Source organism: Mytilus edulis, chromosome 1, assembly GCF_963676685.1.
Source record: "Mytilus edulis chromosome 1, xbMytEdul2.2, whole genome shotgun sequence".
Classification (NCBI taxonomy): domain Eukaryota; kingdom Metazoa; phylum Mollusca; class Bivalvia; order Mytilida; family Mytilidae; genus Mytilus; species Mytilus edulis.
Window position 1 is genome coordinate 93,102,726 of NC_092344.1, and position 15,923 is coordinate 93,118,648.

A 15,923-nucleotide genomic window follows, 5' to 3' on the forward strand; every position below is an offset into this window, starting at 1 on the left:
CCACTTCCCCTTTTGGTGATCGCTACAAATGATATTTTATTATATAGTATGTTAATTAAGTTTCTCTTATAAACCGCTTCACCCGCAATGGGAATACACATTGCTAAAAAAAACCTCGATATCCAAAATGTGGATTAAAGTACAAAGTGGAATAAACAATATGATTCAAATCTCAAACTTCGTTATGTGTTTGGAAGATTTATAGAATTTAAAAGAACTAAAACGTCTTTTATAGGAAACAAACGTACATATGGAAAATAGATCGTAGCGATAAATAACTGTTACAATTTGTATTTAATGTATCTTACTCAACTTAAGGTTGCATGCATCCGTACATTAAATAATATGCACAGGTAGACATTGAAAAGTATATCAAACATTTTAAATCTGGATACAGGATTTATATTTACAAAAAAGATGTAAATTAAAGTGCTCATAAAATTGTGAATAATGATATGCTGTATATTGCATTTCGTTTCTTTTTTCAGTTGGTGGATATACGAGATTTGTAGTTCGCTACCATCTAATAAATTTAAACATGTCATATATTGCTAACTACACTGCTATTGTGTTAGATCCTTTACCGAGTAAGTTTATAATGTAAGGATAACTTACATTAATCATTATAATGATATTAAAATGTATTACCTCTTCTTTGTATAATCAAATTTTATACATTAAAATAAAATGACAATGTATAAACTTAACTTTACTTAAGCTTAACATTACTTATGATGAATAACATTGATTACACTGCCATGAACATTTACCACACTAATTAACCTCTATTGTAAACGAATTTATTTTAAATCTTGAGAAGCTGACTGCTGACATGTAATGCAGGATCTGCTTACCCGTCCGGAGCACCTGAGATCACCCCCAGTTTTTGGTGGGGTTCTTGTTGCTTAGTTTTAAGTTTTCTATGTTGAGTCTTATGTATTATTATTTGTCTGCTGGTCTTTTCTCATTTGGCATGGCGTTGTCACTTTATTTTTTGATCTATGAGTTTGACTGTCCCTCTGGTATCTTTTGTCCTTCTTTCATGTTATTTACCATGTGTTTTTGTTTTTTTATTTGCGTTTGTTTATTTATTTCTTTTGGTCGGCACATCAGTTTAACATGCACAACACATGTGAATAAACTCATCATAGATACCAGGACTAAATTTTGTATATACGCCAGACGCGCGTATGAAACACATATGTTTGAAATTATGTGTGTGTGTGTGCAGGTAAATTGTCTGTATTTGTATCTACATTATAACTATCAGAAAAGAGGCAGAAAATACCTCATGGACATTCAATATCCACACTCCAACTAAAAATTGAGCAACAGTAATTTCACTAAAACATGAAAGGGGCGGGGCGGGGTAAACATTAGGAATGTATTCTACTTGATTCCTTTATATGTTAATGGGGATTATATTTAGTCGTTGTAAAAACGGTGTACTAGTCAGATTACTAGTCTAACAAATGATTTTTCTAATTTATTTTAGTAACTTATATGGTCGCTTTCGTATATGAATGACCTGGGCATTAGATGATTTTCAGTAGTTCAGCCAGTTTTTTTTTCTTAACCGATATTCTCCTTTCATCAATATTTCAAATTTTAGTTAATTCGATTTCGACATGAAAAGACACAGATAGTCTCTCCATTCTTCAACAGCTTGTATTAGAGATTTATGTTAAGTAAAGGGAGGGTTCTACTTTAGTGGTAGAGAGACAGAACATCATTGACAAAAAGCACGTATGCTAAACCCTTTAACAAATACATTGATTAAACAAAAATAAGAGTGCCAGTCTGATGATTACATTTCAGTTATGTTACTTTCTGTGTTTCTTTTCTGGAATTATTTGTATGCAATTTGAATATTGTAAAAGTACAATTGAGCCTTCGAATGTATTTGATATACCAGCGTCAGTGGTTGTGTTATCTTGTCACATGTTAATAGCTTTTGTTCTTTTTATAATTGGTATTGATGTCAGAGCTCTGAGTGTTTCTGTTTAACCTATATAGTTATCAAAGGTACCAGGATTATAATTTAACACGCCAGACGCGCGTTTCGTCTACATAAGACTCATCAGTAACGCTCACATCAAAATGGTTGTTAAGCCAAACAAGTACAAAGTTGAAGAGCATTGAGGACCCAAAATTCCAAAAGCTATACTCACAGTTTAAAAAAACAAAACGCGATGATTTAAAACATTAGATATTGACGTGTAGTCCTCTGTCTAATGGTGAAGACTGTATGTTCCCCTCTTGATGCCTTTTGGTTATTTTTGTCGTTGGAGTTGCCATTGCAATGACGTATACATATATCAAATTTCATGAAGGATGACATGTATGTAGTGTTATCCAGGTGATTGCTTGAAGTGTATGGTCTTTTCTTTTTTTTTTTCCACATTTCCATTCTCAATTTTATCTTATATTTTTACAGTTATGGAATATGTACTCGTAAGTTTCTGATAATATATAACGTTGATAACTTCTTAAAAAATAAGAGTTTCTCCATTTTATACTTTAGCCTGTAATGAAGCAACAACATGTGAAAACTGCACATCACTTAAAATTGCGTTCAATTGTTCATGGTGCCATGCAGCAGCACGATGTTCAAGTGGAATTGATTGGCATCGACAAAATTGGAGGAACAATAGATGCGATGAAAACGTGAGTTAATAAAATGTTTACATAATAACATAAAACTATAGTGTTGAAAATTTATTACCGAAAAAAACCGATAGTATTTATAATGTTATGGTCGCTCAATCTTTAGATGATTGTGAAGTGTTTTTTGTAGTTTATTTGCTGGTGCCAAGCGTCATATTTGTCCTTTATTATTTTCCAAAGTTCTTCAACTTAACCAAACTAAAATGCTGTGTTTTAACCAAAAAAAAATCAGATTTGGCGTGCGCACAATGGCTTTTTGAAGAAAGTACTGAAAATATGCTTTTCATGCAAAATATATATTCAACATAGCTAAATTCTCTTAACTGTTATTTCATTTCTCGTCTATGTGTACATGTCCTCACAGTGGCTTTTACGCATTATCCCTACTGCAACAGTTTTAGATGAACATGATTTTTATAATTATAATCGTGCATAAAAAATATTTTTATTTATTTTTATCAAAGGCTATCGTCAAATGAATGAAGCCTGTATATTTTTGTTAATCGTGTCATTCGGTTGATATCTCATTGTGCTATACATAACATTTTCGTTTTATTGTTCATACTTTATAATGATACAGGCAGTTGATACACCCTCGCAGTGCCCTATACCAACACACATACCAACCACATCAACAACAACAACCACAAGTAGACTTACGACAACATCAACGACTACAATTTCGACAAAACCTGCATTAATAACAACAAGGCCGACGACGACGACAATTACTACAACGACAGCATCATCGTTATCACCAGAGCCTTCACCCATATCAACTTTGGTAAATGTCAATTACGACTAGTCTATATATCACTTATTCAGATATTTGTTTCTAATGGTTGCTTTTTTATGTTACCAAGAATCAGGTTGTATTAGAATAAGGATACATTGTATGACTGTAAACGAGACAACTATCCACCAACGTTAAAATTAAGGGGATATATTGTTTGACTTCAGTTCTTCATTGCTCAACGTTCCATTTTGACATCATATTTGTTCTCTCCTCAAATTTCGCTACAATTCTGGGACATAAAAAAACCTGCTATGCATACTGAAGTTCCTAATAAAGAACAATAAAAAACATCAGTTGTTCATTGAAAACGAAATATACATTTTGTTTATAAACTTCTAAGCACCAAGAATTAAACAAGTTCTTAAAACATATCTCTTGCGAAGTTTTTACTCTCGATATATATTTTTTTTATAAATAGATACGTTTGTCAGGCATCGCCTTTTAAAATTCTAAAAATTCGATTTGTAATGTACGATGTAACGGTGTGACACCTTTTTTAAAAAGTTTCCTTTGGCAATTAAACATTTGATGCTAGAAGTTAAAGCAATTCTTAACATTATAAATCATTTCAAAAACTAAAGCCTTTGCAATAAAGATGTATCTTTCCTCATCCAGTAGTATAAATTATGTGAACAGTAATTTACCGAAGTTCAAATTTCGTAGATCGATTATAAAATTACAAATCAAGCTAACAAACAAAAGAAAACATCAGTTCCAAATAAAGCGAGCAAGACTGGGCCTTGACGTTTTTTGTACTCGTACTCCAAAATCAACCAATCAAAATGTTGGATTTCACGTTTCGAGTATGATTTTCTGTGCTCCGAGCACTGAGCAAAGTTTTATGACTTCAACACCGGGTGTCTACATGATATGCATACATGACTCATTATGTGAAATTTCACTCAGTCAAAATGTCAAAATTGGATATACTTTGTAAAAAATCCGCTCTGATGAAAACAAAAAGTAACAAATCATTCATATGGTTGATTTAACAACATTGTTTCTACTTTTTGAAGACATTGTTTTACAGGAACAATCTATAGAAATCAAATGTGGCCCTCTTCTTGTCGACTTGCTCATTTATTCACATGAGACAGACTCCTCACAAGAGCATCTCGTGTAGAATGGGGACGAACCTAGTACTATCTTTACTTTATGAATTTAAGACAAATAGTCGGTTTGCAGATTCAAGGGTCAATGAGTTTTTATGCGCCATGGGCATTATGTTTTCTGGTCTGTGCATCATTTCGTTCGTTCGTCCGTCCGTTCGTCCGTATTCACAAAGCGGTACGCTTCAGGTTAAAGTTTTTGGTCGAGGTAGTTGTTGATGAAGTTGAATTTCCATTAACTTGAAACTTAGTACACATGTTCCTTATGATATGATCTTTTTATTTTAAAGCCAAATAGGAGATTTCCCCCTATTTTCGAGGTCCATTGAACATAGAAAATGATGGTGCAGATATCCGCGTTCTATGGACACATTCTTGTTTTTCTCTCTTTTAAATTTTCCTCTAAATATGTTGGCAAATATGGGGAGGGGGGGATGTAGGCAAATATTGGGGGATTGTTGATTTGTAAATAGTTACCTTCATTATTAGATAAAAGTTTTTATTGTGCTTCAATGTTCTGACTCTCAGTGTCATATTTGCTCCGTTTTGATTGATAGTTGTTTATTTATCTATTTTCCTTTAAATCATCACGATTTTCTTTTATCTATGGGCGTTTTTCAATAAAAACGTACTTTCTTGTCCAAGCCACTTTTAAAAAAATGTATTTGATCTTTGCAAGCAATATTTTTTGCAGAACATAGAATTAGATTTAACATTTTTAAGCAAAGAAACAGTTTATTTTTTAGAGGGATTGATAAGATATTGATTCCTGAATGGTCCAAAACAACCAAAATGGCATGTCAATAGACCGCCTATTCAACATTCATACTGTAAAATATCTTAAACAAGTGTAAAAATAAATGTTATTTTCACTTAATATAAGTTATTTAATGATTCAAAAGTATGTTTAGAGCCAACACATTTTAATAAACATCTTTTAACATAGAATTTTAAATTTCAGAAGGTGTGTCTCTGACAAAATGTCCACTACTAAACGAAGTCATTAAAACTTGCTAATAAACAGTTTTATAAAATCAATGTAATTTTTGTTTGCAAGAGATACAAACATTAAGGTCTTACAAAAGAAGTGATGCCTTTATAACGGCAATTAAATTGTTGGTAAGAAAAATTGAGCACATAAAATGGACCAGAGTGATAACGTATTTTTGTTAATGTCCACGACGAAACGGGTCAAATCTCCTTCAGTATCTGGTTTTAAAATTATGAAAAAAATATCAGTGTTCAGCTTAATACATGCTTTGGTGAATACAATCAGTCTTGTTACTATTGCAATATAGGGATTGTGGGTGGGGGGGGGGGGAATAAAACATGTGAGTATGTCCCCTACGAAACAGTCACCTACGAAACAAGTATGGAAGAAAACGCGTTTCGTAGTGGACACTACCACTATAATGCAGTGTTTTTTTCCTCTTTTTTCAATTATATTCGTGCAAAACAAATAACAAGGGTTAGTTTCATGTATTTTTTTTTTTATGTTTTTATTAACAAAGATAGGGTTGATGTCAACTACGAAACTTTTTGTCCAAACGCATCAAAATGTCCACTACGTAACAAGACTAACTGTTGTACCTTCATATGTGAAGTACTGTCTAATCTTTATCTATAAAAAAAAAATGATTCTCCAATTCAGAACAAAATGAGATTTTTCTTGTATATAAAGAAAACAAACTGTAATGTCTTTAGGAAACGTTTAAAATTGCAAAAATATGTGTTAAGAAGCAGTTTCGTACGAAACAGTACACAAAATATGAAAATAATATCATTTTAAAGAGTATTTAAGATTGCACTTTTTGTTTACACACAGGTCTATAATAGAGGTATTCAAAATAACTCTTGAAATTACATTTTAGACAGTTGATTTTCCATTTTTTTAGGTCTGAAAGTTACGCTTTTATTGAAAAACGCCCACATATGAAAAGCTCTGTTATTATTTTACCCGATGTAACATTAAACATAACTTTGTGTAATTTAGAAAGATGTTTTAAATTAAGAAATTGATTTGAGCATTAATTCTCATCAAAATATACTCGGATTTTTTTCGCTGTAAATTTACAATACATTGTTTCCATTTCTGGATATAGGGTACAGTAAGAAGTGATGCAGTTCGATCAAACAAAGGTGAGGTTCTATCAAAGACATTACATAACTTGAAATTTACTTTATACAAATGTCAATACTAACACAAACTCAATATTGATCGAATCGAAGAGGATGCATAATATAACTAATGACCTTTTCACTTTTTCATTTTGGGACTTTTTTAATTTTTAATTGTTTGGTAATATAAGCGGTATAAAGTATAAAAAATAATGAACTCCGAGGAAAATTCAAAAAGGAAAGTCCCTAATCAAATGACAAAACCAAAAGCTCAAGCACATCTAACGAATGGATAGCATCTGTCATCTTCCTGGCTAGGTACAAGCATTTTTTTATCTAGAAAATTGTGGATTACACCTGGTTGTTAATCTAGCTATACTTTACACTTGTATGACAGTCGCTTAGAATTTCATTATTTTGACAATGATGTGTGAGCAAAACAAACAGATTGTTTGGTTTGAGCCAAGGCTCCGTGTTGAAGTTCGTACATTGACCTATATTGGTTTACTTTTACAAATTGTTATTTTGATGGAGGGTTGTGTCATTGGCACTCATACCACATCTTCCTATATCTAGATATCATAGGTAAAAATGTCATAAATAGAGATACAGCAGTCATCATTGTGTTATAATCTCAATTATTATAAAAACATACAAATTTACCATAATACAATACTACAATAACACAATGACGGTATATTTTATAATCATAATGTATCAAACAGGTGGTTGTTTTTTTTTGAAGATTTGTCTCTTTTTGATCTTAAAAGGAAGAAGTGACATTAAAGGGAATTTGTATTTAATCTTCCAATTACATATATACATTTGTAGGATACCCCTATCTTCATCTTTTCACTTTACATTGTTTACGTGCTGATTGATTTGATGAAAACAGAGATGTATTGCTAAATTGTCCATGTGGTTGGAAGACAATCTTACAATTCAATCAAGTGAGACAGACTCTGTTTCAAATTATTATTCAAATTCACAGATAATACACGATGGCCATGGCGTATATATTCTAGTTACTGACGTTGTTTATCATCTAATTACGTATTATAGTCAGATGTTCTTTTTTGTTAATCTTTGAAAATCATTACTTTCGATGTTTAGTCTTTTTTTTGGTAAATATCAATTTGACGTAGCTCGGCAATAATACACCCCACCATCGAGTTAATAATATTGTGATATGGTAAAGTTTTGTATACTTGTCTTTCGCTTCTGCTTATATGCTATTGTTAAGAACTATAATTCTTTGTAGACCAAGAAACTTCCCAGTCAAATCTATACCAAACGCGATGATTTCAACTTTCCAATTATCAATTTCTCTTAACTCGTCATGTAATTTACCTCTGCTCAGTCGCCTGGTGTTTACAAATCTCAGTTGAACGTTATGCTCGTGGATGTTTACATTATACGCACTTCAAATACAGCAGTGTGCTCCTTATGCAGAAACTGCTCCAACGGAGTTATGAGGAGGAAAGATTAAATATTGTATGGACACTATCACGAATTGGTTGATCTATACTAGGTGTCAGTGTATAAACTAACTAATGACATTTTTACCAGGTCTTACAATGTGATTTTAACATCTCTGTTGTCTGTCTGCTAAGTACCGAACGAGACTTATTCCCAAATATGACTGTTTTGCCGAGTGTGAATTTGCACTGCAACGAGACGTGTCTCGATATTTTATACACTCAACATTCGTTTATTTATTTATGATGTATCTGTTGTGATTTGGATCGGATAATGTGTTATGTCTTATCGTTTGTAGTCCATATTATTATAAATAAAGCCTTTCAATAATATCATTGTTTAGATAACTGTTTGGACTAGTCTTGCGAAAATATTTGTATGAATGTTAAGATTATATGTACGTTACTTAAATACGTCACTGTTTGTGATGTCCTTTGCTTTTCTTTGTGTTGAGTGTTCTTGCGTGTGTTTGTGCTGTACTTCTGTCACATAGGGTTGTCATTCTAGCTATATATTTTTAACATTTTCATATAAACGGGAGGATTAGCTAGCCAAAAACCGGTTCAACCCACCATTGTTTCTGAAATGTCCTGCACCAAGTCAGGAATATGGCAGTTGTTATCAAGTAGTTGCTATGAATGTTGGTGTTTGTTTTTGGTGCACTTCAGCGTTTCTGTTGTTCCCTTGTTTTCCTCTTATAGTTAATGTGTTTCACTCGGTTTTAGTTTGTAACCGGATTTGTCTTCTTAAATCGAATTATGAATTTTGAACAACGATATAATACTGTTGCCTTTATTGGTTTGTTCTAAAGGGATTAAGATAATAGCACAATGTAGACTGCTGTACCACTTTTTTCTCTCGATATTTTGACCTATTATGTCTGTTGTCAAGGTAATGAAATATTACGCGACTGTTATACAAGTGAGAGATTTAGTTTGCACCCGGTTTAAATTACCATTTTCTCAACGAATGATGCCTGTTTAATATCAGGATAATGACAATTGAAATCCGTTTGTTTGATGTGTTTGAGCTTTCGATTTTTGCATTTGATAAGGATTTGTCCGTTTTGAAATTCCTCCGACTATGGTATTTTTTGTTAATTTACTTTTTATTTGCCATAACCGCTATTATGGAGATGTCGTATGATTGCAAATGAGACATCTATCCACCAACGTCATATGACGTTGGTGTTAGAAATTATATGCAACCGTACGGCCTTCAACAATCAGAGAAACCTCTACCGTATAGTAAAAAGCCGTGACATGAAATAAATGAAACAATTCAATTGGAAAAACTAATGGCATACTTTATTACAAATCAATTTACTAAAACCAAATATGACAGACTTGAATCAACAACAACCATTAAACTACAATATAAGGACTAAGGACATGCACACACAAAACATGTTTAACATGTTTGTTGGTGTCAGACCTTCCACATAAACTGGCTCCGTGATAAAATAATACAACATAAGAACAAAATATAACAATCAGTTGAAAAGGGCTCAACTCATTATACATTGTAATATTAACAAAAGAGGGACGAAAGATACCAAAGGGACAGTCAAACTCATAAATCTAAAACAAACTGACAACGCCATGGCTAAAAATAAAAAAGACAAACAGAAAAACAATAGTACACACGACACAACATAGAAAACTAAAGAATAAACAACACGAACCCCACCAAAAACTAGGGGTGATCTCAGGTGCTCCGGAAGGGTAAGCAGATCCTGCTCCACATGTGGCACCCGTCGTGTTGCTTAAGTGATTACAAATCCGGTAAATAGTCTAATTCGGTAGGTCATATTCATGAAAGGGAAGGGGATTGTAGTTACGACGTAAGGAACATATCCGATATCATTTGTGAAACGGTTATTCCATAACGGTCAACCAACTCGTGATGGCGTCCGTAAAATTTACGAAGGGATGATTTCAACTTCACCATTTGGAACTCTTGGTTTAATAGCTTCCTTGTGAGCAGCAAACCTCTATCAAGAAAATCATGATAGGAAATGCAAGCACGGGAATATCCAAGTCAGGAATATGACAGTTCTTGTCCATTCTCTTTTGATGCGTTTTGTTATTTGATTTTTCCATGTGATGATAGACTTTCCGAATTGATTTTCCTCTGCGTTCAGTATTTTTGTGATTTTACTTTTAACTATTAACAAACTGCAATTACCTTTTAGATTCTATACAACAGCTAACAAAGAAGGACTTAAATAAACAGATACAAAGAAACAGAATTTGATGCGACTGTCATACACGTGAGAGGTTTAGCTAGCTATAAAACCAGGTCCAATCCTCTATTTTCTACATTTGAAAATGCCTGTACCAAGTCAGGAATATGACAGTTCTTGTCCATTCTCTTTTGATGCGTTTTGTTATTTGATTTTTCCATGTGATGATAGACTTTCCGAATTGATTTTCCTCTGCGTTCAGTATTTTTGTGATTTTACTTTTAACTATTAACAAACTGCAATTACCTTTTAGATTCTAAAGCGGAAACTGCTATTGTTGTACCCCTTGTAATTGCTTTGGTGGTTATTTTGATTTTATGTGGTGCTTGGATAATTTATGCGCGGACACATCCAAACACAAGATCGGGAATATGGCTGATTGAGGTATGAATTTAAGTCTTGATTTTTTTCAGAAGTAAATATATGAAAAATTGAACAAAACATATGTAATTACATATGTAAATCTGAACAATTGTCAATTATAGTTGAATAATAAATGACATAATTAATCAATATGTGTTGAAAAATATTGTTAATTTGCTTTATTAGAATTCTAAAACATCATTTAAAGCAAATTCAATCAAAGAATATTGACTTATGATTGAATGTTCATGTTGGTCTAGTTTTAGTTAACGTTATCCTTTTTATTGATCTTATTACTTAAATTTCCAACCTATTGTGATTTAGAAATACCTTATTAAGATACATAAAGTTCCTAAAGCTCTTAATAAATCAAAGAAAAACCACGGTCGAGTCTCATTTTAGTATTTTGTTGCTTTAAATTATTGTCCCCATTCACCGTTAAATTGTAAAACAATTTGTTTGAAATTAACCAACACTGGTACGAAAGATTTGATCTTATGTTTTATTTTTTATTTTTTTATTGAATTTGATTTTAGCATTCTCCACGAAAGATAAAAGAGAGATTTTCTGGAACATCTTTTTTCAAAGATTCAAAAGAAGATAATAGTAATATTCATTCGAAGTATGAAGTTCAGAGCGATAGCAGTACATTATGATGAAATTATCAAATATTGTTTAAAAAACAACAACAAAGAATTGGTTATATACACATAAATAAATCAGGAAATATATTTATATAACAAGATTTTTGACAGTGGAGAGACTATCAATCTGTGTAGAACACATTTTGGAGTAATGGTCAGATATTTAAAAAGGATCATTGTTTTCACATAGTGTTCTCCACCTGTTATGAACAAAGACGAGATTATCAGAAAAGAGGATATATCTAAATATACAACGAACTGTTAGTGTGAAAGTAACCGGTAAACTCTCGTTGTGACCAGTGTGTGTTTTGTAGGAAATTCTGTTGCTAAGTAGAAGATGTATTTTATGAAGCTGCACTGAAAAGTATCTTTTTTTTTCTTTTATTATTTCTTAAATCGTTACTGTTTATGTTGTCATCAGAAACAGACGATGAAAAACGAAGGATAGCTGTGAGTTCTTTATTTGTTTTCGCTATTTCAAAAACACCACGCAAGGTACTAATATTTGACAAGAAAGCGATTTTCGTCGTCTAACAGAAATACATGATTATTAAGATATATTTGGAAACAGTCTTAGTATCTATTATTGCTCGTATGAGTTAAAAGTTCATTTTAATTTTAAATGGGTAGAAAGCCTTTTGAGCAATAGTATGACAAAAAATCGTTTATCAATACAAGGATGTTAACCTATTTCTTTAATATGTGATATTGATGACAACCAATTGTTTGCAGTATATTTTAATTCAAATAAATAGATGCAAATATCTTATTAACCTTACATTTACTTTAATATTTTAAGTTCGATGTAAGCAATATATCTTACGTATATATATATATTTATAAATATATTTTGCCGACCATATGAGTATTTGGAACAAAGAATCATATTCAAAACAGTGTAGCTGTGGCCATTGATTGACAACCTTAAATTATCCCATTGACTGGGGCAGATTATGTGAACGTTTGTCTGTAACGACCACTGCTCACTACTTACTTATTATAGAATTTAAGCTGTGGGTCACCAAAGGTTCTTAACGCCTTTAATATTAAAATAATTCGAAAAATTATTCAGGAATAACTTTATGTTTTGATTTATATTATTGATACAAATCAAAACATCGTGTTATTCCTGATTAGTTTTCTAATTACTTTATTTAGGTGTTGAGAACCTTTTGTGACCCCACAGTTTAAGTGTCTTTAACAAGTACATAGTGAGCAGCGGTCGTTACAGACAAACGTTCACCTAATCTGCCCCAGGCAATGGGATAAATTAAGGTCGTCAATCAATGGCCACAGCTACACTGTTTTGAATATGATTCTATAAATATACTCATTTGGTGTGTAAAAGAGGGACGAAGGATACCAGAGGGACAGTCAAACTCATAAATCGAAAATAAACTGACAACGCCATTTTGGCTAAAATTGAAAAAAGACAAACAGACAAACAATAGTACAACCAAAGAATTAACACCACGAACCCCACAAAAAACTAGGGGTGATCTCAGGTGCTCCGGAAAGGTAAGCAGATCCTGCTCCACATGTGGCACCCGACGTTTTGCTTATGTGAAAACAAATCCGGTAAATAGTCTAATTCGGTAGGTCACATTCCTGAAAGGGAAGGGGATGAAGTAACGACGTAAGGAACATATCCGATATCATTTGTGAAACGGTTATTTCATAACGGTCAACCAACTCTTGATATATATACATAATGAGCCCGACCATTTTCGTATTCAGACCATATAAGCATTTTTTTTTTTAAATAGGTAAATATTTTCTTTCAAAAAGTCGATGGTAGATACAGGAAAATTTTGTTTGTATCAAATCAAATTTTTACAGACCAGAATAGAAAGAAATAGCTTTATTCAAGGTTCTGATACAAAAATAGGTAGATATGGTTTACTTGTCAATGAAACAACTACCTACTAGAGTCAAAAAGACCTGGATGCAAGGTATCGTAAAGTGGTTTTACTAAAACTGCATGTAATATAACAAAGACGTCTAAACTGTATGAATTTGTATTGATGACTGAAGTACAAGATAACGTCATAAGTACACAACGTTGGATATACAATAATACCGCGTTACGTTAACGTTCTCTTCTGTGCGTGATTTCCAACATTCTCCGGCCCACGAAAAGTGAAAATATAAAACTTGTAAAATAATTAAAGTCTCTTTGTTAAAATTATAAATATGAAATTAACTTTAAAGTCCATCATAAATTAAAAACTTTTACCACTTTTCATAATATAGTGTCACTTTGAATTAACGTTCGATTTTCTGTTCAAGTTCTCCCTGTAGTCCAAGTCCTGATTCGTTCTACTGCTACACGTTTTGCCTTGCGATCTTTCCGTGTGTTCGAATCATTGTCCTGTTCCTTTGTGTCACATATATTGACTTCATTCGTACTTATTTCCAAAGGGTAAAGTTTCTTTATTGGCCTTGATGTTATTCCGTTTTTTGTCCTCAACATAACTGACCGTATGAGTCCATCTTGTCCAAAAACAAGTTCTTTTATAATAGCTAGTTGCCAATTAATCCTCGGAGTTTCATCGTATATTTGAACAATGTCACCAACTTTGATATCCTGTTCATTATTACCGTTGATGCGATGAAATTCACGTAAAGCGGTTAAATATTCCTTCTTCCATCTACACCAGAAATGCTTAATTATCTGGCATTGCACTGTATACAGTTTGTTGGAGGAAGAATGCGTAAAGTCTTGTACAAGGTTCTCATCGACGTGTTGGTTGCTAGGATACGGTAATGATACGATTTGCCTTCCATATAATAAATGAGATGGAGTCAGTGGGTCCTCGTCTATCGGATCTGTAGATATGTATGTCAACGGGCGGTCATTTAGAATTGCCTCTACTTCGATTACTGTAGTATTAAGTACATCTAAACTCACATAAGATCGTCCTAAAACTTTCTTGATACAATTTTTTGTTAGTCCAATGAGTCTTTCCCAGAAACCGCCATACCAAGGCGCTCGCTTCGTAACTTCCACTCTGTCCCTTGAATATTCAATGTTGCTTGGAGTGTTGGTGATGAAGTTAGCCTATCAATTTCTTTCGCTGATGCTACGTATGTTGTCGCTGTCATAGTAACTTCTTAGTTGTGAAAGCGTATTCTTTGGTGCGGGTATGTCTAATAATGCCTGCATGTACGACTGGATTATCTTATGCTTTTGTCCGAATCTTTCATGTATGAGTTCAATAGCTTTGTTGTAGTTTGTGTGCGTAAGAGCAAATCCGGCAATTGTATATGACGCTTCTCCCTCTAGTAAAGACTTTAGGTAATTAAACTTTTGAACGTCGGTTAGAGTGTTGTTGTTGTGAATAGCTGAATCAAAAGAATCCCAAAAGGATTGCCATTCTAGTACGTTTCCATCAAATGTAGGTAAATTCAATTTCGGTAGTTTGTGAAAGTTGCTGCTATTGACGCTTGAATTTGAACGTAAAGTCGTAAAATTGAGTCCAGTATTTTGTGAGTCATCTCTTATGTTATATACGGGGCCAACATTGTGAATGGGTTGCAGTGTCTCATTGTGCGGCGAAAAACTTCTAGCGGCTGCATTTAAATTTGATGTTTGAGCTTGAATAAATTTACGAATTTTGCGTATTTTCGTCTCTAAATTAAATTTATACTCATCTGTGTCAAGTATCTCTTGCTCTATATCCTCCTCTTGTACACTATCTAAAATTTTCTTATCCAAATCCTTCAGAATATCTTGCTTTTCCTTTAATGTATCCAAAATTGTTTCCAACTCGTCCTCTTCCGGTTTTTCTTCTGTTTCACTTCTCTCCTCAAATCTTCTTAAAATCCTAGAAACTTCGCTTCTGTGTCCCGCTCGTATAGATTTCAGCTTTGAAGTCATCTTCTTCTGGTCAGGGTACCAATATCGTAAAGTGGTTTTACTAAAACTGCATGTAATATAACAAAGACGTCTAAACTGTATGAATTTGTATTGATGACTGAAGTACAAGATAACGTCATAAGTACACAACGTTGGATATACAATAATACCGCGTTACGTTAACGTTCTCTTCTGTGCGTGATTTCCAACACAAGGATATATAGGTGACTGTAAATTTCGGATTGCACCTCGCAAATTGATTTAAAGATCATTTTAGTTTTCTTAATATATCAACGTATAAGTATTACCAAAAAAAAAAGAAAATGTTTTTATTTGACTGCTTTGCAAGGGTTAATACATAATCGCGACCGTTTTTCATCCATTTCAAATAAATCGACTTCAAGGCAACTTTCTAAGGTGTAGATCCATGATATATGAAGAATCGTAAACACATACTTAAAATAAACTTGGGTGACAAATTGTTGAATGGTTTAATATTCCAATATGATGTCATGTAAAAACTTCATAAAACTGTAAAAGTACAAGACTGAAGTCACGTATTCTTAATGATAATAAAAGGACATGTAACCATCACGCGTTATAATATTACAAATAAATATGTTTATTTTTTACCGGATTTAGT

At 32.7% G+C, this 15,923-nt stretch overlaps 2 protein-coding genes across 2 annotated transcripts in view; one reads left to right on the forward strand and one right to left on the reverse strand.

Annotated features, from left to right (window-relative positions):
* The window catches only part of LOC139495145 (plexin domain-containing protein 2-like), a 32,245-nt gene extending 20,055 nt beyond the window's left edge, over window positions 1-12,190 (forward strand). Inside the window, exons 9-14 of the mRNA XM_071283326.1 lie at window positions 489-587; window positions 2,525-2,667; window positions 3,248-3,451; window positions 6,675-6,711; window positions 10,668-10,798; window positions 11,314-12,190. Coding sequence (XP_071139427.1) covers window positions 489-587; window positions 2,525-2,667; window positions 3,248-3,451; window positions 6,675-6,711; window positions 10,668-10,798; window positions 11,314-11,433 — 734 coding nt within the window. The 3' untranslated portion in view covers window positions 11,434-12,190. The remainder of the gene's footprint in view (window positions 1-488; window positions 588-2,524; window positions 2,668-3,247; window positions 3,452-6,674; window positions 6,712-10,667; window positions 10,799-11,313) is intronic.
* A 1,515-nt stretch (window positions 12,191-13,705) lies between these two features.
* On the reverse strand, window positions 13,706-15,301 carry LOC139490795 (uncharacterized). Its single transcript, XM_071277859.1, has 2 exons — window positions 15,072-15,301; window positions 13,706-14,438 (listed from the first exon to the last, which is right to left on the reverse strand). Exons 1-2 carry the CDS (start codon window positions 15,299-15,301, stop codon window positions 13,706-13,708), a joined length of 963 nt encoding a protein of 320 aa, XP_071133960.1.
* Window positions 15,302-15,923: the final 622 nt, after the last annotated feature.